General features: G+C 38.6%; 4 protein-coding genes across 6 annotated transcripts in view; 2 read left to right on the forward strand and 2 right to left on the reverse strand.

The window, feature by feature from the left end:
* The window catches only part of LOC120418332 (glycerol-3-phosphate acyltransferase 1, mitochondrial), a 26,063-nt gene extending 18,882 nt beyond the window's left edge, over window positions 1-7,181 (reverse strand). Inside the window, exon 1 of the mRNA XM_039580669.2 lies at window positions 6,945-7,181. The gene's annotated coding sequence lies outside the window, so the exon portion shown is untranslated. The remainder of the gene's footprint in view (window positions 1-6,944) is intronic.
* The window catches only part of LOC128092468 (uncharacterized), an 11,150-nt gene extending 877 nt beyond the window's left edge, over window positions 1-10,273 (forward strand). Inside the window, exons 1-2 of one of the 2 annotated variants that reach the window (XM_052706343.1) lie at window positions 7,539-7,657; window positions 9,631-10,273. In XM_052706343.1, coding sequence (XP_052562303.1) covers window positions 9,643-10,272 — 630 coding nt within the window. In that variant the 5' untranslated portion in view covers window positions 7,539-7,657; window positions 9,631-9,642 and the 3' untranslated portion in view covers window position 10,273. Of the gene's footprint in view, window positions 1-7,538; window positions 7,658-9,630 lie in introns of those variants that run through there. The other variant, XM_052706339.1, reaches the window with a different exon arrangement.
* Window positions 10,274-10,877: 604 nt separating this feature from the next.
* On the reverse strand, window positions 10,878-13,616 carry LOC120418362 (exonuclease 1). Its single transcript, XM_039580722.2, has 3 exons — window positions 11,990-13,616; window positions 11,096-11,931; window positions 10,878-11,036 (listed from the first exon to the last, which is right to left on the reverse strand). Exons 1-3 carry the CDS (start codon window positions 13,430-13,432, stop codon window positions 11,021-11,023), a joined length of 2,295 nt encoding a protein of 764 aa, XP_039436656.1. The 5' UTR covers window positions 13,433-13,616; the 3' UTR covers window positions 10,878-11,020.
* A 1,441-nt stretch (window positions 13,617-15,057) lies between these two features.
* LOC120418383 (rho GTPase-activating protein 39) overlaps window positions 15,058-27,308 on the forward strand; it is a 51,515-nt gene continuing 39,264 nt past the window's right edge. For both annotated transcript variants that reach the window (XM_039580757.2, XM_039580758.2), the window contains exons 1-2: window positions 15,058-15,575; window positions 17,401-17,494. In XM_039580757.2, coding sequence (XP_039436691.1) covers window positions 15,559-15,575; window positions 17,401-17,494 — 111 coding nt within the window. In that variant the 5' untranslated portion in view covers window positions 15,058-15,558. The remainder of the gene's footprint in view (window positions 15,576-17,400; window positions 17,495-27,308) is intronic.

The raw sequence follows: 27,308 nt of genomic DNA on the forward strand, positions 1-27,308 counted from the left end.
AACCTCAGCTAAAATGGCTCACGATGAAAAAGTAAGAACCGGAAAATTCGAAACATCTCTGGTAGCCACGGGTTATGAAACTGTCAAAATTTACAAAATATCAAAAAATTCTAGGAATATTTAAAACCAATCAGTGATCGTTAGAGGAGCGTTCTTTTATTACGTAACGCAAAAAAATGAAATGGATTTTTAGACCCCCCCCCGTAACAAAATTTCCATACAAATTAAAAAAAAAATTGTATGGAGCGTAACACGGCCTCCGACCCCCCCTCTCCCCCCAACTGCGTTACGTAATAAAAGAACGCTCCCTAGGCTTGCTGAAAAATTACGAGGGGGCCACCGATGTTACTCAATATTTTTTTTAAACTTGCTTTTGAATTAATTAATTTATAAAAAATCGCATATTTTTTAAGGGTTTTAAATTGTTTTTTTTTTATTTCGATGAAACTACTCTTTTTAAAAAAAGCCATTTTGCATCATAAGTTTTTCCATACAATTTTTCATAAAATTTGGCGGGTTTTCATGAAAAATTCTCACAAGAACAAGCAAATCTAGAGTTTTTTTTAAAGATCCTATAAGGATATGAAACACAATAGCTTATAGGATCCTTCAAAAAAAAAATCTAGAAATTAAATATTTTTTTTTTGTATTTTGCATCATTGGTTCGTCGATGCAAATCCATACAAAAAGGCTTTAAAAATATTCAAAAATCTGTATCTTGAGAACGGATTTTTTATCGATCGAGACATCACGTCTTTGGCAAATTTTGCGAACAAGTTGGTCAGCATAAATTTGGCAGTGTTGCCAATTTTAATGAAATGATAATTTTTGAAAACTGAGTCAAAAAATAGTTTTTTAGCATTTTTTTTAGATGAAAAATCATATTAGCAATTGAAAAGTACTTTACTGAAATTTCGTTATCGTCGTGACCAAGCTTGACAATGTCTGAAAATAATTTAAGGAAAGATCAGAAATTTTTTTTACCAAAACTGCGTTGAATTTTTGAGTGACGATAACTCAGCAACCATGCTTCCGATTTAAAGTGTTAAAAAATGAAACTAATGTGAAATTTTCCGATCTCTCGAAAACAAATATTTTCAAAATTTTCTAATCAACCCTTACTTTCTTTTTGGTTCAAAATTAGTGTGTTGGGCCCTTTCAAATGTTAGGGTAGATTTAAAAATGATGATAAACGTTAGCAAAGATAGTAGTTTATACAGCAAGTCTTTTTTTTGCGGAGCGAGGTGGGACAGCTAGGATCAAGTCAGTCCAAGTCCGGTATAGTAGTTTATACAGCAAGTTGCAAAAATAAGTTTTAAGGTATTGAAAAATATTACTTTTCGTAATACTTTTCGATTCTGTTATTTTTATTAATTTCACGACGGAATTGCAAAAATATATTTTTATTAATTTTGGCATATTTTAGGTCAATCCGAGCTCGATGTCTGATGCAAAAATGACGAAGAGTCCATCGATATTTCTTTAAAAATAATTTTTCACTCAAATTTATTTATTTACTGTTTAAAAAAAGTTTCGGTTAGATAAATGCAAAAAACCTTACACTTTCTTTAGAGACCATTTTTTCAAAGAACTGCTCATATTTGAAAAAACTGCAAAAAAAACTCAAATAAATAAACAAAAAAAAAATTAAATCGCCCTTACAATATTTTTATTTCATAAAATTATTTTTAAAAAGTCCTTTTCGTTACTCGGACCTGGTTTAAACCGAGTACTCTTCACAATATAATGATTATTGAAAAAGACAAATATAACATATCATTATTTATCTAACTTTTATCAATGCAATGGTGGGATAACATCATATTTAATCCTGTCTTAATGTTTATTTTGTCTGCTTGTGAAAAAAAGTTTTCTTTCATTTTGCGCTCATTATTCGACGAGAAAAATGCCCAGACTAATAAAGTCAACTAGCATTAAAACGCCGTTGCCTGATAAGGGTATCTCTTGTCCTATCACTTTAAAACTTTTCTTCCTCGTTCCAAAGGTTATGTTTAGAAATTACAGTTGATTTTTATTTTCCTTTCGCGTACCGCACGTATCGACAAATCCCAGCTGATTGTTCTCGCGCACTGCATAACAAAATTACCTAACATGTGATCAGAGCAATAAAAAAATGCACCCAGCAAAGACTGCGATAATGCACCAAGTGCATTGTTTGTAGAAATAAAAATATATCGCCTCAAAAATTCCTACGCAGTGCAGTTGATCAAAGTTCGATTGGCGCGGGTTTCGCGAGTTCGCGGGGTCCCATTGTTTCCAGCGATACCAGCGATACTGGGAGGAGGAAGGGGGAATTTGCGATTTCCTATCATCATCCATCGAACCCGAAGATAAGCCTCGAGGTATTAGAAAGCGATGAAATTGGAGTGAGTAAGAAAAAAATCGCCGTACGTTTGCTGATTAGATAGTATTCTGTTTTGCGATCAGTTGGAAACAAAACCAGAGTTTTTTTTTAAAAGGACCAATAAACTATTGTCTTTCATATGTTTATAGGACCTAATAAAAAAAAACTCTAGAAAAGTAATTTGGTCACCAACTGAAGCGAAGATTTAAATTGAACTTGATGAATCCGTGGGAACTTTGGGTACAGATTAGAGGGAATGGCAGGAATTTAGGGTGGATTAGTGTGGTGTCTTTTGTCTTGATATTTTTTTTACAGCACTTGGTTGATAACCAAAATCACAGACTTGTCAGATACCTATTTAAATTCTACAAAACTACAAGAAAAATCGATTTTGAACATATTTTTACTGTTGTCCAAAGCTGTTTCTAAAAATGTGATGTAACTGTAAATTAGCTTCACTCATCAATTTACAACATTTAATTCCACGAGTTAACCCGCTAGGTCAATCCATAGGCTTGCAAACCACATCTCACCCTAAAGCGAAACAAAAAAAATGGGTTTGAAATCGGCATTTCTGCTCCCAAGAATATTATCAATCTGGCCTGGCTCGAGTGTCGAGTCGACGAGGACAACAAGAAAAAGTAAATAAAACATCCCTCAATCACGAAGCATCATCGTCTTGTGAGAGAGAGGTCACCATCTTGACCAGGGTCCAGCCATATGTGTTTTATTACGTGGCTTATCAATTCCATTTTCCGCGCGAAGAACATGTGCAAAATTTATGGAAAAGTAAGTTTAGTTTTTGTGAAACTAAATTTAGACAAAAATCACCTGAAATTTTTACTTTATTTGTACCATTGGAAGACCCCTCGATACCCAAACAAAAATTTGACAGCTGTCATTCCCCACCATTTAACCCCAAAATAGCACCACTGTCACCCCCAAAGATTACCGTAAGCACTCTCCAAACCGACGGCAGGGCACGAGAGTTGTGTTTTCCGACGTCGAACGTCTGTTCGTAAAATACACGCGAGACGAGATCTCCTTCGCGTAATCAGTGTCGATGTTGTTGTTGTCAGAGTGCAAAACGACTTTGGCGGAGATTCGAAACAATCCTCCGAATGGCGTGATCTGTATATGCTGCTCTTGCCACAGGAACATCGTCACACTGGCTGTGTATTGGCCGCGATTGGAATAGGCAATCAAACGTCAAAATAACCCCCCACTAGAGGGCGCTGAAACTTGGGGTGATGTTTTCATTATAACCTACAGCGAGTAAATTGGTTTGAAATTTGAAATTGTTTTATTTCATCATAAAATCGACATTAGTAGCAAATTATACCATTTTCAGGTAAGAAATAAATAGCTTAATTGATATAAACAAAAATATTTTTGCGATGGCCGATTTAACCTGTTCATTATCTGATTCAAAATAAGGGAATGTTTTAATCAACCAAAACCTAACTAATCAATTGAGAATGTAGATTATCCAAGTGGACAAATATTTTTAAAAGTCACTTCTATCATAAAAAGCAAAGCTCTGCTTCAAAAATGATAATTGGAATGATTTTCAAAATTAGCAATCTAACCTCATTCTCGCGTTTTCAATCCGGATCTCAGAATTTTCAATGAAAAAGGCAACTTAGCAAAAAAATCAAAAAGTCAGTCGATAGAACTTTTTATTTCTTACCTCCTGTTAACTTTATTTTATTCCAAAAGATCAATTTTCTTTTAAAAAACCTTAAAATAGTTTTCACTCCCCTTTGCACTTATCGCGCAAAAACGTAAACGTAACCTTGCACCAAAGTTCTCCTACTCGAATGTAGGTGGCGAATCGAGTTTTTAGCTTTGGTTTTGGGGGCCTATACATAGATGACCAATAGAGAATTTGCAGCAAAGCTAAAAGACACATGTCGCCACCTATGAACAAATAGCGTAAACCTATGATTTTTTGAAAAAATGTGTTTTTTCCTTCATAATCAACATTTTTATAAAACTTATGCCGGATTCGGATGAGAAAAATTATTTCCAACAATTTGGTGTATAACTTTCCAATATTTGTTTGATTTTTCTATGAGAAAACTGTAAATTTAGAAAAAGATAGTAATTTGGACTATTTGGCAAGAAAGTCTGTCAAAAATCAATAAAAATTGTTGAATATACGTTAACACATCTGTTATCAACTATATAACTGTTTATTTCATTGATATACACAGGGAAACTCATTTTTTCGTGTTCCAAAACATGTTTTTTAAAGAAAAAGTTCACATTTTTTTGGGCGCCCAAAATTTGATGTTCATTATTTTAAAGCAAAAAATTTTTCTCGTCTTTTGCAACCAGTTTCATTAAGATTAATGCAGGGAATCATGAGAAATAAGCGATTTTGTTCATCAGTCCAGCAGAAAGGAATACGATTTTTGGCAAGTAACCTCATTAGCAGCGCCGCCTACATTTGAAACACAGTCGCGCTGCAAAACCTCAATATTGAGGTGTTCTAAGTGCGGTATACTTGAGTGATGCATATAGGCCCCCAAAACCAAAGCTAAAAATTCGATTCGCCACCTACATTCGAGTAGGAGAACTTTGGTGCAAGGTTACGTTTACGTTTTTGCGTGATAAGTGCAAAGGGGAGTGAAAACTATTTTAAGGTTTTTTAGAAGAAAATTGATCTTTTGGAATAAAACAAAGTTAACAGGAGGTAAGAAATAAAAAGTTCTATCGATTGACTTTTTGATTTTTTTGCTAAGTTGCCATTTTCATTGAAAATTCTGAGATCCGGATTGAAAACGCGAGAATGAGGTTAGATTGCTAATTTTGAAAATCATTCCAATTACCATTTTTTAAGCAGAGCTTTGCTTTTATGGTAGAAGTGACCTTAAAAAATATTTGTCCACTTGAATAATCTACATTCTCAATTGATTAGTTAAGTTTTGGTTGATTAAAACATTCCCTTATTTTGAATCAGATAATGAACAGGTTAAATCGGCCATCACAAAAATATTTTCGTTTATATCAATTAAGCTACTTATTTCTTACCTGAAAATGGTAAAATTTGCTATTAATGTCGATTTTATGATGAAATAAAACAATTTCAAATTTCAAACCAATTTACTCGCTGTAGGTTATAATGAAAACATCACCCCAAGTTTCAGCGCCCTCTAGTGGGGGGTAATTTTGACGTTTGATTGCCTATACAAATCAACGGAAAGGAGGCTTGTTGAAATGTTTTGTTTATTGAAGAATTCGACGATGTTTTTTCCGCTAGGTTCGCTGTTGTTCCCGCGGTGTTCGGAATGACAGCCCCCATACAGTTTGAGCAGTTTTTAGGGAAAAATCGCGTTTATGATGAAAAATCAAGCATTTTCAGAAAAGAGGGGTATTGCAAAGTGTGGCAATTTCGCTAACGATCATAATGCGTGGTGATTTGTAGTGATTAATTGTGACTGGTATTTTATTTCAACGATTTTTCTAAAAAGATGATCGATATTTTGGATAACTTGAGTTAAATGTTACAAAAGTTAAAAGTAATGATGAAATGTTATGTAAAAGTGTTTAAACTTTACTTTTCTTCCCCTTTGACCAAAATATTGACCTTAAAAATGCATTTTGGTGATTTTTTGGAATTTTTTGGAAAAAAATCGAATAACTGGCAATTTTTTGAGAAAATTATTGTAATTATGCTGTAATATGACTCTAATAGTTTGTTCTATCAATAATACACACATAAGGAGCATTATCAATCAAATGAATCATATTTAAATCAATTTTTCAAAAGATCTTTTTGGTAAATTTGAGGAAAAAACATGAAAAATTAACTCAGCCCCTATGATTTATACATCATTCGATTCGTTTATGCGATTGCCACACTTTACAATAACTTTCATCGACGTTAAAAAATATTTGAAGGAAATAAAAATCAAAAACTGCAAAAAAAATAATATTTCCAAGCACGCTGTCATTCCGAACATCGTTGCGTAGTGCTTCTACTCGCCACCAGGATGCGTGCACGTTTCTGTCGAATCTCTCAATTGCAAGTTGCAGTTGCAAATTTTTTGATGCAACGTTCTGCGTCTACGTCCGCAAAATGTGAGTGAAAAATAACTCAGAAATTAGCTATTCGAGATGAGCGTGTACAAAAAAAAATACTAAAAGAAAAGCGTAAACAATAAAGTGTAATTTTATCAGCAGAACATTTTAGAATGGTAAAAAGTAAATATATAATATAATTTTAATTGCATCAAATTTATTTAATTTTAACAAAAAAAAATTGATGGACCCCTTGTTCTCATCTGTTCTCATAAGTCATTCCCTTCGGTAAAGAGAAAGAGACGGCACCAAAACAAATCGCCAACCCTGCCGTCAGAGCGGGAAAGCACGCGTTTAGGTCAACTCTGGCCCCCTTTCACGGCACGCGGCACGCATCACGGAATCTGCTCTGCTGGCAGAAACCGGAGTTAAATCAAGAGAGACCAAAATTTGATTCAAATCACGCAATGAGGAAATTTGCATCTTTGAGATGCGGATTAATGATTTTACTGCAAATTGGAAGAGGTATTTGGTAAAAATTCTGTTTACTAACCTTTAAATTGATTCGGCAAGGTATCTTCAAGAAATCCAAGCGTTTTACTGCAACACTGCAAATGCCACCTCCAATCGTCACTTCACTGGGATTTAATCGTTTAACGAGCTTAATCAAAGCATCGGAACTATGGTTAATCACTAAACTTTGAAAAACAAAACTTATTTCCACCAGAAATTGCAAAATCAAACATAACTTCAACAGCTCTTTGACGACAACGCCGCGTTCCACAACGGAGTGATGGGCAAAGAAGGTGAAGCAGATAACTGTCAAAGTTGACCTAATGGCCGCTGCAAACAAACCGCCAGATGACCTAATGGCCGCTGTTCATAAACCGCCGTCTTGTCAAAGTCCATCCTACACTGTAACTGAAAATCGCACTTTGCTGAGTTCGTTTTCGACCGGGCTGAACTCCGCCGCTCTGGGGTTGCACCGCTTTCTCCTAACTGCCACCAGCGCCACTAGCATATAGCGGCGAAAAGCGAAACTAACGATCGAAATTCAAAAGAGAGATGTGAGTCGTGCTAATGGTGTTTCACTTTCAACCAGTTCCGTTTTTGGGCATTGATCTATTTCGACCTTCGCATCCTAATCCTTTTGCCCCAGGCTTGGTTGCGCAGCAAAAAAAAACCGCATCATTCTTAGTTAGTGTCAGGCTGTGACTAGTCGCGTGTGAAACTGAAATTAATATTCTTGCGATTAATTATCACTAAGTGAGTATTTTGCTTTTGTTCACAATTGTTGGTGCTGTTTTCGGTTGCAGCTTCGGACTTGGGAATTTGAAAGTGGGGATCGAACGTGGGATCGAAGCGTATTAAAAATGATTGAGGTTTTGCAGCGCGACTGTGTTTCAAATGTAGGTGGCGCCAAAATGAGGTTACTTGCCAAAAATCGTATTCCTTTCTGCTTGATTGAGGTTTTGCAGCGCGACTGTGTTTCAAATGTAGGTGGCGCCAAAATGAGGTTACTTGCCAAAAATCGCATTTCTTTCTGCTGGATTGAAGAACAAAATCGCTTATTTCTCATGATTCCCTGCATCAATCTTAATGAAACTGGTTGCAAAAGACGAGAAAAATTTTTTGCTTTAAAATAATGAGCATCAACTTTTGGGCGCGCAAAAATTTGTGACCTTTTTCTTCAAAAAACATGTTTTGGAACAAGAAAAAATTAGTTTCCCTGTATATATCAAGGAAATAAACAGATATAAAGTTGACAACTGATGTGTTAACGTATATTCAACATTTTTTATTGATTTTTGACAGACTTTCTTGCCAAATAGTCCAAATTACTATCTTTTTCTAAATTTACAGTTTTCTCATAGAAAAATCAAACAAATATTGGAAAGTTATACACCAAATTGTTGGAAATAATTTTTCTCATCCGAATCCGGCATAAGTTTTATAAAAATGTTGATTATGAAGGAAAAAACACATTTTTTTTTTAAAATCTATAGAGAATTTGCAGCAAAGCTAAAAGACGCGTGTCGCCACCTATGAACAAATAGCGTAAACCTATGATTTTTAGAAAAAATGTGTTTTTTCCTTCCTAATCAACATTTTTATAAAACTTATGCCGGATTCGGATGAGAAAAATTATTTCCAACAATTTGGTGTATAACTTTCCAATATTTGTTTGATTTTTCTATGAGAAAACTGTAGATTTAGAAAAAGATAGTAATTTGAACTATTTGGCAAGAAAGTCTGTCAAAAATCAATACAAATTGTTGAATATACGTTAACACATCTGTTATCAACTATATAACTGTTTATTTCATTGATATATACGGGGAAACTAATTTTTTCGTGTTCCAAAACATGTTTTTTAAAGAAAAAGGTCACAAATTTTTGCGCGCCCAAAAGTTGATGTTCATTATTTTAAAGCAAAATTTTTTTCTCGTCTTTTGCAACCAGTTTCATGAAGATTGATGCAGGGAATCATGAGAAATAAGCGATTTTGTTCTTTAATCGACAGAAAGGCATACGACTTTAGGCAAGTAACATCATTTTGGCGCCACCTACATTTGAAACGCAGTCGCGCTGCAAAACCTCAATAGAAAACGTGTTTTTTTCCACCAAAGATGTTGAACCTCGATAAAGCCAAAATTAACATTATATGCGAAATTTTTCAAACCTTCTGAAAAAAGAAGTATCAAATGTAAACACATTGGGAAACTACTGGGATCCCTCAAGGATGTTCCGACGACCGAAAGGGAAGGGTGGGGTCAGAGATATTCTAACTAGTGTCCACGTGTCCTTACGACTACGAAAACCTTACAAAAACATACACATTTTTCAATTCAGTGAAGTAGGATTATGCTTTGGAATGTTCCCTTCAATGTTTTTATATAAGAAAAAAAATCATAAAAAATCACTTAAAAATAATTCATAAAAAATAGGTCCTTGGCATCAAAATAAATAACATTTGCGTAGTTTTGTCAGTGAACATTCACGCGGTTTGTAAAAAAAAAATAATGTCGTTAATGTCGGTTTCGGTGGGGTGATGTTATTTTACGTCTTTTATAACACCCTTGCCTTATGATTGGTCTAAATCTAGTCTATAGCATAAAACTAAGGGTGGCCCATTCTGCCCCCTGGTCCGTTCTAGCACCTAGACATAACGATAATGAATAGAGCCGAGATGTTTCGAAGTTATTAAATTAAAATCTGTTTATCCGTATCCATTTCAGGTCACGGTCATCATGTCGACCGTAACAATTGATACCCACATTCTTTACGCGTTGTTGTCGAAAGCTAGCAACTTGGGACAGGCTGGCAAAGACCTAGGCCTTGACGTATGTACGATTTGGCCAAGAGTCGACGTTCCTCTTAACTTTGTAACACAACTTAAGAGATGCGCGGACGACCTGTCCAAGATCGCACGAGAAAATGACGAACCTGGCTATTTGGAGATTCAACGGGCCACGTTCCCATACCCACCCCAAGGTAGGGACGGCCGTCGTAGCCGAACACCGTATCGTGTAGATCATGGTCGACATGAATCCGGACGATATCAACAATTCCGGAACACGCGCTCCGAAAGTCGGGGATATGAGCTGGAGGACAACTTCAACGCCCCTGGCACAAAAGTCTACCAGCGCCAGCAGGTCGTAATCGACCATAGCGCAGAGGACGGAGATAAAAGTGACGGTTCAAACAACGCTGCTCGTGAACAAGAAGCGGACTACGACGCGGCGACTCATCCGCTGACTGACATCTGCCAGCTTGATAGACGTAAACCACGCCGGATTTTGAGTGGAGATTCATTATCTTCAACCCTAGTTAGTAACTACGTAGACCTTGATGACACATTTTGTCTTACTCTTGAATAAACTTTTTATTTGTTAGTTGCGTTACTACGTTTTCTCTTTATTCGAAATTCCAACACTTCTTATTTTACAGTTCAACGAAAAGTTATGAAGAGAAATGGTGGCGAACATGTACAACGAGCTGTATGATCAGCGGGAGGAAGTCCGGGCTCTGAAGGATTTTCCGACTTAGCGGACTTTTTTGTTGAAACACCTGGAGGAGATTGAAGATGCCACAAAGATCTTTTCCAGAAGAAATACCAATGATCGAAAGAATAGTGAACTTTTTCTATCGCCACTGACGACGCTATTTGTCAATTTTATGAAACGACTCAAACACCGACAAAGATTTCGATGTTTCGATGCAGAGAAGCCTAAGTCTCCTGATTGTTCACCTCTGCTGAAGAGACAGAAAAAAAATCCACCGAACTATCAACCAATTTCATCTTTTATCTTTTAAGTCTACAGATTCAGTTTGTCGATTGGTCGGTAGATTGTGCGGTGAACATTGATACCTTGTAAAGCAGAAAAAACCTGTCGATGTATATATTGGTTACGTCCGTAATAGGAAAGCAACTGATTTTAACTAACTCTACCGTTCGAAGTGAATGATATAGTAATAGAAAACAAGTCCATTTTTTTCTTATTTCAACGTTAACTTTTCATTGTAAAACATAATAGAACAAACTTAAATGAAACAGGTGTTCCGTTATATCATACGCTTAAATGCTTTCAGGAGGCAGTGAGCTTGTTAATATCTTCAAATTGTGTCTTATTTTAGTTGAGATCTGAAAATAGAACAAATTTAGTCATTTCCAAGCAAAAGTAAGATAACGTCAAAACCCACTTCTTCTGAAATCCAAACATGGAAAGTTTACTCTGCGTCGGTCCTGTGTCCTTCACGGCTTTTCCCTTCGCCAGCCCAACTCGCCGACAAGCGACATTCTTCTTTTGCTGGGAGCTACTTCCGGCCTTCGCTTCCGCAGCAGAGCTGCGCATCGTCTGACTACTGACCACCGCTAATTCAGTCTTTACCTCTTTCGTCTCTACGATCTCCACCACATCATCATCCTCCTCTGCCATCTTGACCACTCCAACGTCCTCATTTTGGCTCGCCGATTCCCGCCCAAACCGGCTCGGTTCCTTGCGACCAAAATCGAGCGCCAACCGGGAACTGGTGCCCTTCTGCTCGTCCTCGTTCTCCTTCTGCGACGAGCTGAACCCGCTCTCCGGTTCCTCCACGAAACCACTGTCAACCTGCTCGACCGCGGGTTCCACCTTGCACGGCGGATTCGGCGAGTCGGAGATTTCCGTGCGCTCCGACGATTTGCGCTTTTTGGTGGGCGTTTGTTCGCCCCGGTGAGCGAGTTTCGCCTCCGGGGACATGAGGTACAGGTTGGTTTCCTGTTTGAGTGGGGAAGATTTTTTGGGGGTTGTGGGAGCGGTTTTGGGACTGACGCTGGTGCTGGCTGCGCCAGCCGAGAAGAACCGACTGATGATCTTTTGGCCTTCGTTGGCGAAAACGGTGCGCTTGAAGCGGCTGAGCTTTTCGGTTGGTTTGAACTCGATCCGTTTGACCGGGCTAACGTTGCGCAGCAAGGAACTGGTTTCCGGGGTGAGTTTGGTTGGGGAAAGGAGTTGGTCTGCCGGCGCACTGCGTCGATTCGAAGAGGTGGAATTGACCTGTTGAAGAAAAGGGTAGTTAGTAAATCTGTCTAAGTTTTAAATAAATAACCCTTACCACAAACGGATTTCGCTTCGTCTTGCTTGGACTGGCCTCCAGAGCTTCCATGGCTTCCAACGCTTCCACCTCGTCAAAATTAACCGGCTTCGTCCGCTTATCGGTAGACAGCGTCAGGCAAAGCCGCTTTAGCGGCGGCGGATCGTCCTTCGGTTTGATTCCGTACGCGTGCAGCACATCGTCGATGGTTTCGTTCTTCTCCCCTTCCTCAAAGTCCGGGTTCGGGACGGGTCGTTTGATGAATTCCTTTGGTTTTTGCGACGTCTGGGTGGCGAAGTTCTGCCGAATGTCCAGAACCGCTGGTCGTGGCACGTAGTTTGTCTTCCACACGCTCGCGTGCTTCGTCACGGAAGATTGGTTCCAACTGGAGGTTTTACCACCGGTAGGTTGGCATTCCGGATCGTCCGGATGAAAGTTGTCCAATTGTTTCATGCTAAACGGATCCACGTTGCCGAGCGCCAGCTGAAGCGCGATCTCATCCTCCAAAAACGTGCCAGCGTTGCAGCACAACTCCGGATCAGTCCCAACTTCTTCCGGATCGTTCAACCGGGTTTGCTTACGCTCGGTGGGATCGTAAACGACCATGTGACGAAAGGTGGCATCCGCCTTCAGGAAGTTATCCTTATACTCTTCCGAGACCTGCAGCTGGCGCATGTTCAGATACGCCGGAATCTTGCCCAGCGCCCTTCGAATGTCCGTGTCCTCCGTTGTCAATACAAACTTCTTCGCCTTGGCCAATCCAATCCCCGGAAGTGAGTCCAAATAGTCACACCCCGAAAGAATGCACATGTACCGGAACTTGTCAAAGGTGAACTTCTCCTCCTTGCATCCCATGGCCACCGCTAGCTTCTCCCTCTCAATCAACAGCCCACTTCCGGTCAGATCCAACTTGAACAGCACTTTGCTGCACCCAAAAAGCATCAAGTCGGAATCTTCCGTAATAACAACCTGCGCAATCCCCTTCTTGTTTAAAAACGCCAACTGTGCATCAGCCTCATAAGGAGCCACAACACAATCCACGTTCCGCTTCCGGCACTCCCTTATCAGTTCCAACGCCATCGAATGAGTAATGTCCACGCAGCGCCTCAGGAAACTCTTCGCTTCCTCAACCTTGCCCATCCTCAACAGCTCCGCAGCTCGCTTCTTCGAGCTGTCCCGCGACTCTCGCCGCTTGGCCTCCGTGCCGGCCTTCGCCGGAAGGTGCCTTCCATCAAAAACCAAAATCGGCTTGATCTCATTGGCCAGCAGCAGATTCACAAACTTCAAACAGTACTGGATGTGGACGTCCGTTGCCTCTCCGCGGACCAGCTTCTCCGCGCAGGCGAACGCACCTTTGTGGAGCCAACAGTACGAATCTATGGCCACACATTGGCCGCGCAGATCCCGGAGGTGACACTTCCGAGAAGCTTTCTCGAGGAACGGAATTAGACCGGTAATTCCCATTTTAACTACACTAAAACGACTTTATACACTTTACAGTCAAAACATCACAGAAACGAAAAACAAAACACCGTTTTGGAATGCAGCACGGGAAGATCTGGATCCGGAACGCCGGGAAATGCACAGGAAGTTTGTTGTAAACGGTTCCTGATCGGGAAATCAAAATGTAAACAAATTTGTTAAAGAAGTCGAAAATTGCGCGCGCGGAAAAGTCATCTGCCAAGGTGGTAGAATTAGGTCAGGTAAGGCATAAATTAAACTTTCAAATAAATATTAAGTAAAATTTAACCCAATGTTGGAATTTTAAATTTATATTTTTAAAAACATAACAATTGGGTCCTAAAATGAAGCTTAGATTGCTGATATTTTTGTTCACAGCGATAAAGCTTATTTTTCTGAGTACAATGACCCTTTGTAGGACCACAAAGAGTTTAAAATGGATTTTTAAATCAATTTTGAAAAATTAACCTCGCGGTCCTTCTTGACAGAAAAGCTCCTACTTGACAGCTCGTTCCAAGGGGACCATAGTTGATCCATCGAAAAAATGTTGTCTTGTCAATTTTTTTTTTGCTTTTAAATGAAAAAAAAAAGTGATCAGAAATGGTTTTTAATAGTGTTTTTTACCGTTGTACATAAAAATTTACATAGGGCTTTAGTATCCAAGTGGTGCGTGTTTCGACTGAGCTTTGATGCTTTCGAACACATTAGAACAGTTTCAGACAGGGGTGTGTGTCTCAGACAGTTTTTTCTGCTGTAGTTTGAGGTGTGCACTTTGTTGGAGAGCTTTCCACAAGTTGCACGATTGTCTAAAAATCGCTGCAATCTGCAATACAGGACCTGATACAAAAAGTGGGACTCTAACTGTTTTCTATTCAGAGTTATGACAATTTCCGTTAAAAAAGTCAAAGCAAAAAATCTAGAGTTTTATTTGAAAAGGACCTATAAACTATTGTCTTTCATATGTTTATTGGACCTATTTAAAAAAAAACTCTAGAAATGTTCACGTGTAGTGGATCTTCAAATTAACATTATTTTATTTTTATAATGTTATGTTTTTAAACCAAAAATATTATTAAATAATTAACAATTTAAATTTTCATGTTGAACAATTTCAGATCCTTCAGCATTTTAGAAAACTATGAATATCACAATTTTAGAACTTCAGATTTTTTTGAATTTCATTACTTCAAAATTTAGAATTTTGCAGAATTTGTTCCAGAATTTAAGAATTCCAAAATTTGGAATTTTAAAAATCCAGAAACGCGAAATTTTAAAATATTAGAAGTTGAGCTTTTTAAAATTTTTAGAATGCATTGGCCTTGAGATTGGCCTGGAAATCATTATCTTTCTCCTCATATTTGAGGATTAAAATTACCATGCCGCTCTCGACACAATAAAACCTACTGCGTTTATCAGTCAATCCAAGCACGGAATGTTTCCAGCAAAAACAAAAATTTGCAAAATTTAAATATCCCAACAAAAACGTACCCCTCCGTCAAATTTCGCTCACCTGTCTACCTCCCCCTTGACTCGCGTTGACTTTTCAAACTGTCAAACTCCGCACCAACCGCACACGCACACCACCAAAGCGTTCCTCGCTCGCGACAAAGCAGAAAACAAAAATTTTCATCACTTCAGTTCCGACCAGCGACGCGTTCGGACGTGTGTGCGCCGTGTTTGTCTTCGTGCGTGTTTTTGCCCTCTTTCCTCCCCTCGTTCGTCGTTCGGTGTGTGTTCGGTCTCGTCCGTCGGTCATTTTTTCACGGATTTTGATCGCGTGTGTGTGACACTTTTCACGCGTGCATTTCCGCCGGTGAAAATGTAGCACAGCCGCACTGTAATTTATTTTGTGGTCGAAAATCTGCGCGTTACGATTTTCGTGGTCGTGAAAAAGTGTGGAAGGGAAACGAAGCGAAAGGCGCAACGAAGAAGCGACAGAAGAAAGATTCGTAAAAAAACGGGAAGAAAATTTTGCATGAGTGATTCAGTGTGTGCGTGTGAGTGAGCGAGAAGGAATACACACACGCACACGGGACGGGGTCGGAGTGTGTGCGCGCAGGGCAGATAGAGAGAGAGAAGGGAAGTGGAGTGTGCGACGAAGAAAGGAAGAAACAGAAGAATCAGGCAAAATGTCAACATCGGAAAGGTGCGTTCTGTGGAAAATACGGAAAATTTTAGTTTTTTGTGTGGTTTTCTTTGGAAAATTTGCACCAACCTTGGAAAAGTCAAAGTTGGACGTCATCCGGTGCAAATTTAGCCGCAACATCCGGAAAGACCAATCGAAACCCTGCTGCGGCTGATTCCGTCAAAATCGATACCGATGATTTTCCTCCCCCTCCACCTGCCGCAAACCTTCCGGTTCCCGGCCGGCGACCCCTGAGGATTTGCCATCTTGGAGAACATACACACATTTTCCGAGCTTTTCCCCCAGCCAACGAGGATAGAGGCAGGAAAACGGGAAAACATGCACCCACCAACACCAGCAGCTCCCAGCGCCCTGAACATGTGTTGGTGGTGTCTCTGGGTTCTGGCGTTGGCGACATCGACCGATCTGCTACCGCTGGCTGGTTGGGGTTCCATTTGCCACATAGAGAAGAGGAACACAAAAACAGGAAAAAACCATCATCATCTGTTATGCTTTTGAATGGTCCCTCTGTTGGGCTGGCTGGTTAGCTGTGTGCGGTTCCTGTCTTTCAACTCTTCACCGTCTTCTGCTGCAGGAATGACGATGACGACGACGACGATGAAAAAGACATCGGCCAGGAGGAAAAGCCGGTGGAAAATGGAAAGTGACACGGTGGTGGTGTATCCTTTTATTTTGGGCGTGACACATGCATGAACTAGACCACACCAGACGGGAACTTGGTTGGCGAGAAGGGCTGAACACAGGATGTCTGGAAAATCTTTGCTGCCCATGATAGCAAAGACTGAAGTCAACAGTCTGAAGGAACTGGTACGACATGCACTGAAAAAGGGATAAAAAATTGACACACGAGCCGATTGCAGTTACAGACTATACAATATCTTCTTCAAGAACTGACAGCTTACCGAGCTCTCCAGACATAGCAATTTCCAGTGAAAGAGGCAATAACTCTGCGTTTCAAGACTCAACAATTGGCATTGAGAGAAGCAAATAATCTAAGTTCCTCAATAACCAAAAATATCGGCCTCAAGAACTGACAGCTTGTCGAATTTTTAGCAACTTGTTGTGAGAGAAGCAATGGTAAAAAATGGTACCACAATATTGACGGAAACCATGATACGCGCAAGGGATATCCATGAGCATGATACTAGAGAAGCTGACGATCTCAGATTGCAAAACTGTAAAATACATGTACGCAGGACTCACTGTTTTACAAAGGATTGAGACGTAGCTGCATGGAGTTCGTACATTCCATTGGCGTTATAAGTAACCCACGATGGTACTGTGAAGAAAAGCACGTTATGAAACCTTCAAGAGATATTGAAGAACCAGCTTCGACTGTTTTTAATCTGTTGTTATCGTCATTCATATTGTGATTCGTTCTTGTACATCCAGATCTTGTTCTACCTAATCGCAACGAATGTCGTTGCGAGAAAGGTTCTATTTTCAAGACCTAACTTTTATATATCAAAATGTATCCAACAACAACGCCCCGTTTATCCACAAATTGATGGCACCTGCATCGCCGTCGCCCCATTGTCACCATCATCGTTTCCCATGCATGCTAATCATACCGGCGTCGTCGGTGGCCAAATAGTTTGCAAAGTGTCTGCTCGAAGCCACCACCACCAGCACCGAATGGCAAACATTTCCGGCGGAAGTTTGGTGCTGCACTAAACTTGGGAGGTTACGGGCAGCAGCATCCTTCAAGTTTTGAACCGGTGGAGGGAGGGGAAAATCGTCTGGAATTCGGGTTTTGTTGTGAGAGGAGGGGACTACTAAGAAGTCAGTTTATAAGTGTTTGTGTTTCTTCTTTCGTTCCGGACAGCCGAGTGGAATGGGTGGAAATCATCGAACCTCGCACCAAGGAGCACATGTACGCCAACCTGACGACCGGCGAGTGCGTCTGGGATCCACCGGAGGTAAGTCGGTACTTGAGCGGGGGTACTTTGGGTGGGGTTCCCCTAATCCACGCTCGATTGATTCCTCGACGAGTCGATCGACTTAAAATTAAGCCATTTTGGTGCGCGCGCGCTCAGTTGAACGGGTTCGTTTCGGCGATTTAATGCCTGGTTATGGCGTCGAATTGGATTTTGATTCGCCTTGCTGAAAGAATAACTGAACAAGGAATAATAACATTTTCACGGTGGTGCAATATGAAACGCTAATCCTTGCCGCCAATAACAACATGCATCGGCTTCGCGGCTAGATAGTGTGTTGAGCGAGCACCGTCAACTAGCTCGCTACTATACAGATAGATAGAGCTGAAGAGACGGAAGTGCAAACAGATTGCCACTCGACGGTTCGATGTTGCTCGAATCGTTGGTTTTGCTGTTATTATTACTCGTGAAATGCGCGAAATTAAACGCGAGATAATGGATTATGTTCCATCGGGGCGAAGCTGCTGTTTTGTTAGCGCGTATAACTATGTGATGTGGTTTTTATTTGCTTGCTGCCAGGAAAATACACAATAACCGGCAGGAAAACACAGCACCGAGACAAATGATGTAACGCGGCTTCAGTTCAGTGGTCATTGGAGGGGAAAGGTACAATATGAGCTGCATCATTGTCTGTCTGGTCACAGTTTGAAACAATTGAATGCTACGTAAAATAGATCCATTTATACTACATTTCCAGATGAAAAAAGAAAAAAAGCCAAAGCATCTTGTTGAATGCTGGGACGATTACACCCGTCATCCCATTTGGCCAGCCCTACTGCGTGGAGTTAACCATAACGATGATTCCTTGAATTCATTTCAAATAGTGCTTTAGACATGATTCAAGCCAACATTCATCACACTTTTCCTCGGAAAATCTCTGTCATTCACTTCAAACTTAATTTAGCTCTCCATTCATCGTTTCAATGTGGTTACAAACCCAAACTAAATCACCAAACCACCGACCGCGAACGCGCCACATGCTAATTGTGGCGCATTATTAATTCCCTCAGCAAACTGGTCGACGTTGATTACGAACCTGAGGTGGTGCTACGCCGCGGTGCACGCATAATCGGCGAAGCAAAAATCACGAGGTTGACGACTCTATCACGCAAGTTGGGCGAGGTGTTACTGCACGCAAAACAATGCTCATTTTTTTCGTTTTGAAAAGTGCGTGAAAAGTTTAGCCGCACGTTTAGGACAAGTCGAGCGTAATTGTATGATCGTTTATGGTATCAGTAGTAGGTCCATTTGTTGTTGCCCCCTTTTACAAAGTAACAATGCCCTCCGCGTACACAAGCCGGCTCGTTGAGTTGATAATTAAAGGGTTGGGCAATCGAGGTTTGAGAGACTGGCGCTCGTAAATCGAGCTTAAAAATAGTTTTAAGGTTTCCCAAAACCAAAAAAAGAGAAGCATTCAAATCACATCCCAGCTTTTGCTTAAATCTGCTTGGGGTGCGATTACTCATACATCACACTCTCTCTCTCTGAATTTATATTCTGCACCCGCTGCTGTTCATGCTGTTTCAAGGCATAGGGTCGCGCTCCTTTCAGTCTTCTTTCCAGTTGTCTGATGTGTGTCTGGTGGCCACATGGTCGCGCCCGTTGGCGTTAGAGAGGCGCATAATCCGCCACCTTCCGACCGTGTCACACTCGCAAACACATGGGACGACCGAACTGAGGGGAATCCCTGTTCTGCCCTGGTTTCCAAGTGTTACTGACAATCTGTGCATTAGATTTCAGAAATTGAGAAATATCTAACTATTCATTTTGACAATGATGTTATTTGAGCACGATCCTAAGAAAAAGATCGAATAAATCGCTGTTGTTACAAAAAAAAAACTAATTAAAAATCTAACTTAGTTGACTTAAATCGCTACAGTTAAATAAATTTGTCAAAAATCCAACTGCGATGCCATGTAATGACTAAAATACTGTTCAAATAAAAAAAAGCAACAATTATTTTTACAAAATAATTACAAAAAGGCTTTCTAGGCCCAGTGAAACAAATATAATTTAACTCAAAAATGACGAACTCCTCGTCACAGTGTCCTGATGCAAACAATGACCGAGCTGTAGCTGTCACAGCCCTGCGAAGTATGTTGGCTGACATATCGGGCAGCCAGTCAGAAAAGCCAGCTAGAAGTCTCCTGACAAAAAACTTTTGCTAGAAAGAGATAGGAAACCTGATGCAAACAAACGTCCAGCTGTCATGTAAACATACTTTGAATGTGTTGGTAAATTTGTGACTAGAAAGCCTTATAGTTTCAAAGTATCCCTCAATCTATAAATAATATTACAGAAATCGAGAATATTTTAAAAATACATTTTCATTGGCAACGATACCTCTCGAGCAACGATGCTATGGTGAGCTAAATTGTGAGTAAAGAGGTGTTAGCTTGAAATCCTTTTTTTCAAATTATGTTATTTAAATCAAGTAAGAGTAACTACTCTACACCAACGATTTCCCTTGTGCATTATTTCCTGCACTAATCTATGCAAAAATTGAACAATTTGTGCACCGGAGCGTGCGTAGCAAGCAAATGCAAATGTCATACAGACAGCTCTCATTTCTCCGGAACCTGCAAATGTGAGCGAAATGTTTATCTTTTGCCACCTGTAACACCCACCGAGTCTTTTTTTTTATTTCTAACCTCAAAAACCGCGAGCAAATTGCTTAAGGTGGGTACGGTTGCAAAGTTAAAGAAAAAAACAAAAAGAAAAACACATTTATTTTCCACCGAACAGTATGGTTCGTGGAAGTGCGAAATGCATCATCTATGGCAGGGGTGCCCAAAGTATGGCCCGCGGGCCAAACGTGGCCCGCGATGTGATATTATGTGGCCCGCGGACCCATTTTTAATGATCATGTAAAATGGCCCGTTGACCACTTGTAAAGTGATTTTATACTTTTTCCAAAATTATGGTTTATTTTAAGTTTTTATATGCTAATCTTTTTTATTTTTTTGTTAATAAAAAGAAACTTATGGTTTATCAATATTTTGATCCCCACTTAAGGATACAAATAATTAGTTCAAAATATTTTATAATTAAAACAATTTCACTCGTTTCAATATGAGTGAAACTAGTAAATATCGTCAAAACTTTCATCAAACATTTTTAGAAATATCAAAAAAACGTTTAAGTTTTACTTAGGTAGAATTCTGTAATAGTTGCAAAAATAAAAGTTTTCTTTATTATTTTACAAGTCACCCTCAAACTTACATTGCGCTTCCTTAGGGATTCGAGCTCATTACAGTTAGATAACGAATCTGATTGACTATCAACTGATTCAGGCAGACAAGCAGACAGACAAGTTTGCAGCAAATGTTTTACAAAGCTTTCGTCGATCAACCCACCCTCCACCATTATTAAAAAATTTACTCAAAAAACCAGGAGCATAAATGTATTTTCAAAAAACTTAAAAAAATGAAATTTAGGTGCAATTAGGGGAAATGTACCCATTTTAATCACACTAAGCCTTTCGACCAATTCTCATCACTTTTGCCGTTTCTGCTATTAAATCAACATTTTCAGATGTTTCAACAATGGAGAGTTGCTTGCTCACTTTTATTTGAGCTATTTATTACTTTGGAACAGTCAAAAACACTTTATATAAGCTGTAATTCATGATCAAAGTGCTGATAGGCCGATAATAGAAATAGGCTGAGAAAGGGTATAGTTCCCCTAGCTGAAATTAATTAAATATGCATTCCTTTGCATTTAAAATCATTTGAGCATGTTTGGATTTATTAAAAATAATTTGAATTTAGTGAATTTTCGATTAAATAAATAAATGTTGATTCGCTTTTTTTTTTGAAAAAAATGATTGCAGGTTAACTATACGGAAGCTTAAAACATTTTCTAAAAGTTGTTTTTCATTGAAATGTTCAAATTCTGGATCTCAACGATTGTTCATTAGCCACACTTAACTTATAGAAGAATTGTTCAACATGTAATGTCACAACAATTTTCGAAATATAAAAACAATACTTTTTTTTTTTTTTTTTTTTGAAAACACAAGTACATTCAGCTAAGAACTTTTTTTTCAAATACCAGAAACAACAATACCGATAGTAACTCGTTATTTTGTGGTTTCTATTATTTTGAAAAGACATTACAGAAATGTAATCTTTTACATTAAAATAACGTAATTTATTTTTTTAACAACCTTTTTTTTGTAAATTTGGCCCGCAAGCTCATTTGAGCTTCAAATTTGGCCCGGCCTTCAAAAACTTTGAACACCCCTGTTCTAAGCTATAGCACGAGGTCGTCAAAATTTATTTGACAGTGTTGCCAATTAAAAATAAAACATAATTTTCGAAAACTTTGGAAAAAAGTAAAAAAAAAACAAATCTAGTTTTGTCTATAACAAACTTTTTACTGTGTTAAATTTTGCCCTATAGGTCAGTGGTGACCTAAGTATGGCCCGCGGACCCGTTTTGAATGATCATGTAAAATGGCCCTTTGACACAACTTTAAGTGATTTTATAATTCTTTAAAATGAAGTTTAAGTTTATGACTTTTTTGTGAACCTTTTTAGATTTTGTTAATATAAAACTAATTTTATAATCGGGATGAAAGTATGGAAAACCCATAATCTTTTTAAAATAAATTACTTACCTTTACAAAGTTTGTGTCACCCCTTCTTAATCATATTTAATAACTCAATTTAAAAAATAGATTTAAATAACTTAAAACTTTTATTATATTGGTGAAATCGCGATTGTTGAGGCACGAAAATCGCAATGAAAGCAGATGAATAATATTAATGTTGGTATTTTTTTAATTTCTGATTTTAATAAAATTTAATCTATTGATTGGACGCATGATTGTACAAAACTGGTTAAGTTTTTTTGTTTTCCAATAAATCAATGACGAAAAACCCTGAAATTTCAAAATAAACTTTAGCTGATAGATGTTTTTTTTTTTCAGTTCTATAGATAGAAATAAATAAAATCATGTTTATTTTTCAATTGGCCCACAAGCTCATCAGAGCTTCAAATTTGGCCCGCCATCCAAAAACTTTGAACACCCCTGATCTATGGAGTTGGTTTTGTATATATTCATTATTTTTGCCTTGGGTGGGTGCCCACTGTTGTCACTTTCCCTTGAACAGCGGACCAGACCACCGCCCGCCAGTTCCGTTCGTCGGAAAGGTATCAAATAGCCCCAAGTCGTCGGTGTATGGAAGACCCCCGGATCGTTGTCTATTTGCACGGTTCAGTCAGTGGCACGAAGCCGGAATGAGGAGATTCTCGAACAACTACGTAACATTTAGCTTTAACAACTAACAAATAGAGTTTTTTTTACTCAAAAATTATCATTTTATTTCAGCGTGCAAGCTTTGCTGTTTGCTAAACAAACAGCTGTCATTTTTGAAAATTCCTAAACAGCGTCAGCAAGCGTAATATCGTGCCATTTTTGGTTTATTTCGGCTCTACATGACAAGAACTACGTGAATTTGTTTACCGAGTAAATTGATTTAAAAATTGTCTGGACAGCGTTTTAAGCGTTGATTAAAATGTATAATTTGATGAATCTAACATCTAAAACATCTTCGAAGGCAGAGAAAACATCACTCCATAAAGTCATTCGGAAAATTTCTTTTTTACTGCCTCAATTTCACCTTTATTTACACTGCTTGTGTTTGCACGCGCGCGCAAGAAAAAAACAATAACAATCTCGGGGGCGCCACCGCGGGTTACTCACGGAACGGGGCGCCCCTTTGCGTGATCCAATCCGCACGAGCCGCGGTTGTTTAGTTTTATTTTGGCTCGAGGAATCCATTTCTTGTATCATCATCATCGCATCAACTAGTCGGTAGTAGAGACCAACAACAAATTGCTTTACTACGAATACAAAAAGCAGTGGAAAGAAGCAATAAATTTGCCGATGGGTTTAATGGAGCCATTGTTGTTGTTGTTTAAGGTGCAAGGTGCACGCTTCAGTTTTAGAGATGATGTGAGGAGGAGGATTTGAGGTGCTAATTTTTTACCACCTTAACTAAGCGATGAACACGCGTGTCTGCATGCACACGTGCGATTGTTTTGCATTTGGTACTTTGAGGCGGGGATTTGCAGATAATTGAAGCAATTAGTTTAATGAATGCAAACAAATCTCTTCTAAATTGGTGTAATGTTTTAGTTAAGTTTTCTCTCAGAAATCTCAGACTCTCAAATTGCATTTAAATACACTCAAACTTGGAAAACCAACTTTTCTGACATTTTTAAGCCATCAATTTGCAAAGGTTTGGAAACGCTGATTTCAGCAGGTTGTAGACTGGATTTCGTCATGTTTATATGATGGAGTTGACAAGTGGGATTATAGCCAATTTCGCCTTAACCAAATTCTCAACATCATGACAGTCGTTCATTTTTAATCGCTCACATCTTAATAGCACATTAAGGAAAGGAGTTCGTTCTGGATGACGAGTGACCGTTTTAAGAGGTTAAGGAAAAATTGGCACGATACACCCAAGTAAAGCGAATTTTATGCAAATTTTATTATAGGAAAAAATTTTTTTGGTCCTTTCTTAATTTTTTAAAAATCACTTTGTTATGTTTAAACTTGGTCAAAGAATTGTTGCCCTTTCCGAAATTTTCTGAAAAAAATATATTTATTATTTTTTTGGTCTTTGATTGAAAAACAATCATTTTTACTTTACAAACATAAATAAATCGTTCAGAGGCGAATTGACCAGCCCAAAAACATAAGCCACTAATAGCATTTTGTTTTCTATTGGGTTCAATGAGGTATTAGCCGTGACTAAGCCGACACCTAATACCCTTCCATATGCCAATAGCTCCACGAGCGAGGAGGGGATCAGTGTAAATTGAGCCTGATGTAAGACACGGTGGCGGCGCCGTTTGGACATGTCGTTTTTGGGGCGTCCCAATTGTCCTTTGAACTTTGGCATATATACACGTGGTTCCGCAAGAGTGTCGATATGTCAAGCAAATCAAAACTGGGGACTACAAATTTACTTAAAAGGCCGCTACCCTTTTGCGTCAACTTCTTTTCCCTTTTTTGACACATCCATGACATTCTTCTCGAGGGGGCAGACACTCGCCTTTCTCGAGGAGTGCCCAAAACATTTATCGATTTATAAGTTTTTTTTTTTATCCAGCAGCAGAGACGTGTGCAGGTCTGACATCACGTCCTTGCCGTTTTGCTGCAGAGGCCGACATGAACTAACAAAACCAAGAAGCTCCCCTTTTAATCTGCTCTCGCTCGCATCGTCGAGAATGACTAAATGAAGTGAAAGTGGCCGCCGTCAGTCTACGAAAAAAAAAAAACGCATGTGGAGGCCAAAACAATGATGATATCCGACCAGTCCAAACTAATAATAACAATCAATTAAAACTATTTAGAAACGTTGATTGTAAATTTCCTCTCGTGCTCTGGAAGAGCGAGCGAGCGAGCGGTGGTCAAGTGTCGATTTTCGACTCACTCACTCACGAGTGAGCACGACTCACTCTGCTCAACCCCCTTTTCACAAACTCTTTCCAGGAGGGACGACTCTACAAATAGCGCACTCGAGCAGCAGCCAACTAGTATCATCGTCATCATCGTTTTCCTCTTCAAAGAAGCGTATAATGTTGTGGGGCACCATCATAATATATGCACAATTCTTTGCTTCGCCATGTTCCGGCTCACTGAGCGATGATGATGATGATCGTGAAGTGATTCACCGCAAAAGTGGTTGGTCGGTAGTACTCTAAAGTGAGACACTTTAGCCGAGTTACTCACTTGCTGCCTGCCTTCGATGACGAGGATGAGACAAAACACAAGTACACGCAGAAAAATCGATTGGGTTTGAATCAAAAAATTTCTTTGTTGTTTCAACTAAACGATTTTTTGTTGAAAGAACCCTGAAAACCAATTGGAACAACACAAAATGTAGCATTGAATCAACTCACTATAATTTGTCATATCCTTTTGGAAAAATCAACAAAATTACTGCGTAGATTCTACCCGAATATACTTTGAATCAACGTTACATTGTTTTTTGATTTGAATAACAATTAATTGTTGTTGACACGTGGCTGCTATCTGTCAAAAGTTAAATTTTCGTCAGTCGGCTGGTGATTAAGTTTTGCGTTTGTCTTAGGAAAATCTTTGTGATATCTTGCGATATTTTCTAATTAAACCAATTTAAGAAGGTTTAACCTGCATCAGCTGAATGGACTTGTGTATGAAATATCTCTGCCTCACCTGGGAGGTCCTCCGCGTGTTATTACCACGGCGGAGAATCATCGGAAATTTGACGAGTTCACACAACCCTCGCACAGAATGGCAGCCAATGAGACAGAAGTTTCTCTCTGATCGACCCAGGGTAAACGCATTGAAACTCAACATAAATTGACCCCACTTATAATCACCTTGTCCACCTTTGCAGATTTCATTGATGCAATCATCGGGAAGATGCAAGAACAGAGCATCCTGGTGCAGACGGCACCAGTTTAATCAGAAGCCCAGGTGCATTTCAAGAGCAGCGGAACCACACACGGACTGGCGGGCGAAATAAAATTTATTCACCTCAAAATAAATAAATAAATAAAATGAATAAAAAACTAAAAGTTAGCATTATTATTTCATTTCAACGTTTTGTTGATTTAATGAAATGTTGAGTCTTATATTAAAAAAAATACCGGCTTATTTCAAAAATAAATTCTCGTTGATTCAACAAAAATTTGAACGCACTGTCTGTCAAATTTTAATTAACAAAAATGAGAGTACATTCAACGAAAAAGCCGGTTTGATACAACAAAATGCCCCGATGTGAAACAACAAAACTTGAGTGTTGATTCAACGCAAAAATTTTGTTGATTATATTCAACAAAATATTTTGTTGAATCAACCCTCGTACAGGCTGATTCTACAAAACATTTTTCTGCGTGTATGCTGCTGCTGCTGCCGATGGGTTAGCTTGATCTCGATTGGATAATTGATGGTATTACACAGCGCAGTGGCTGGCCCCTTTCTTTTGCCCAGAGAGAGCGGTGGTCTGTGTCTGTATTTATGTTTATTTTAATACGCTGCTGACTAGCCGGAAAGTGTGGACTACATTTTAATGGGACACTTTGAGTTCTGAAGATGAGCAAGACACAAAGAAAAAAAAACTATATTCATCAGGGAAAATTCCAAAATTCACTTTTTTTCATGTGCAATAAATATTGCATAGTCTGAAGGTAGATTTTATTTCACCTGCCATACGTATATGTCATATTTGCCGCATGAGCATTATTCAGTTTTAAGTATTGTCCGTTTCTCTCAAAGGTACACGCCACGCGGCATTTCAGAATGTGCCGTAGGCATTGTTGCCAGCGATTTTCTGCACTTTTGGTGCAAAAAAAAAGCATACCTGGAACAATGCCTGACGATTCGAAGAAGAAGCTTAACAAAAACAAAACGCGCAGTATGGGATTTGACAGCGCGCATTTGCCGAAATTTATAAATAATAAAAATCTAACATTATAAAGTTCTTAAATACCCAAAACGTTGGACGCACGAGTTGGAATTATGAATTCTAATATTCTAAAAATTATGAGTTCTTAAATTCCAAAATTGTAAATTCTATAAATTCTAAAATTAAAATAACTTATATTTTTGAATTCTAAAATTCCAAAAATTCTATTTTTTTATTTTACGCATTTGAAAAATTCATAAGTTTCTTAAAATTTTAAAAATAAAAAATGTCAGATTTTTATTTTTTTAGATGTTAAATTTAAAAATAATTCAAAAAAAAATTTAAAAAATATTTTTATCACTAATTTAAAAAAAAATGCAAATTCAA

This window comes from Culex pipiens, chromosome 1 (genome assembly GCF_016801865.2).
Source record: "Culex pipiens pallens isolate TS chromosome 1, TS_CPP_V2, whole genome shotgun sequence".
NCBI lineage: Eukaryota > Metazoa > Arthropoda > Insecta > Diptera > Culicidae > Culex > Culex pipiens.

Excerpts from the sequence above, each read along its gene's own strand:
- LOC120418362 (XM_039580722.2), bottom strand. The coding sequence starts at position 13,432 with ATGGGAATTACCGGTCTAATTCCGTTCCTCGAGAAAGCTTCTCGGAAG. Across the intron at positions 11,932-11,989 it reads CGAAGCGAAATCCGTTTGTG|GTCAATTCCACCTCTTCGAA; the intron begins GTAAGGGTTATT and ends TTTCTTCAACAG.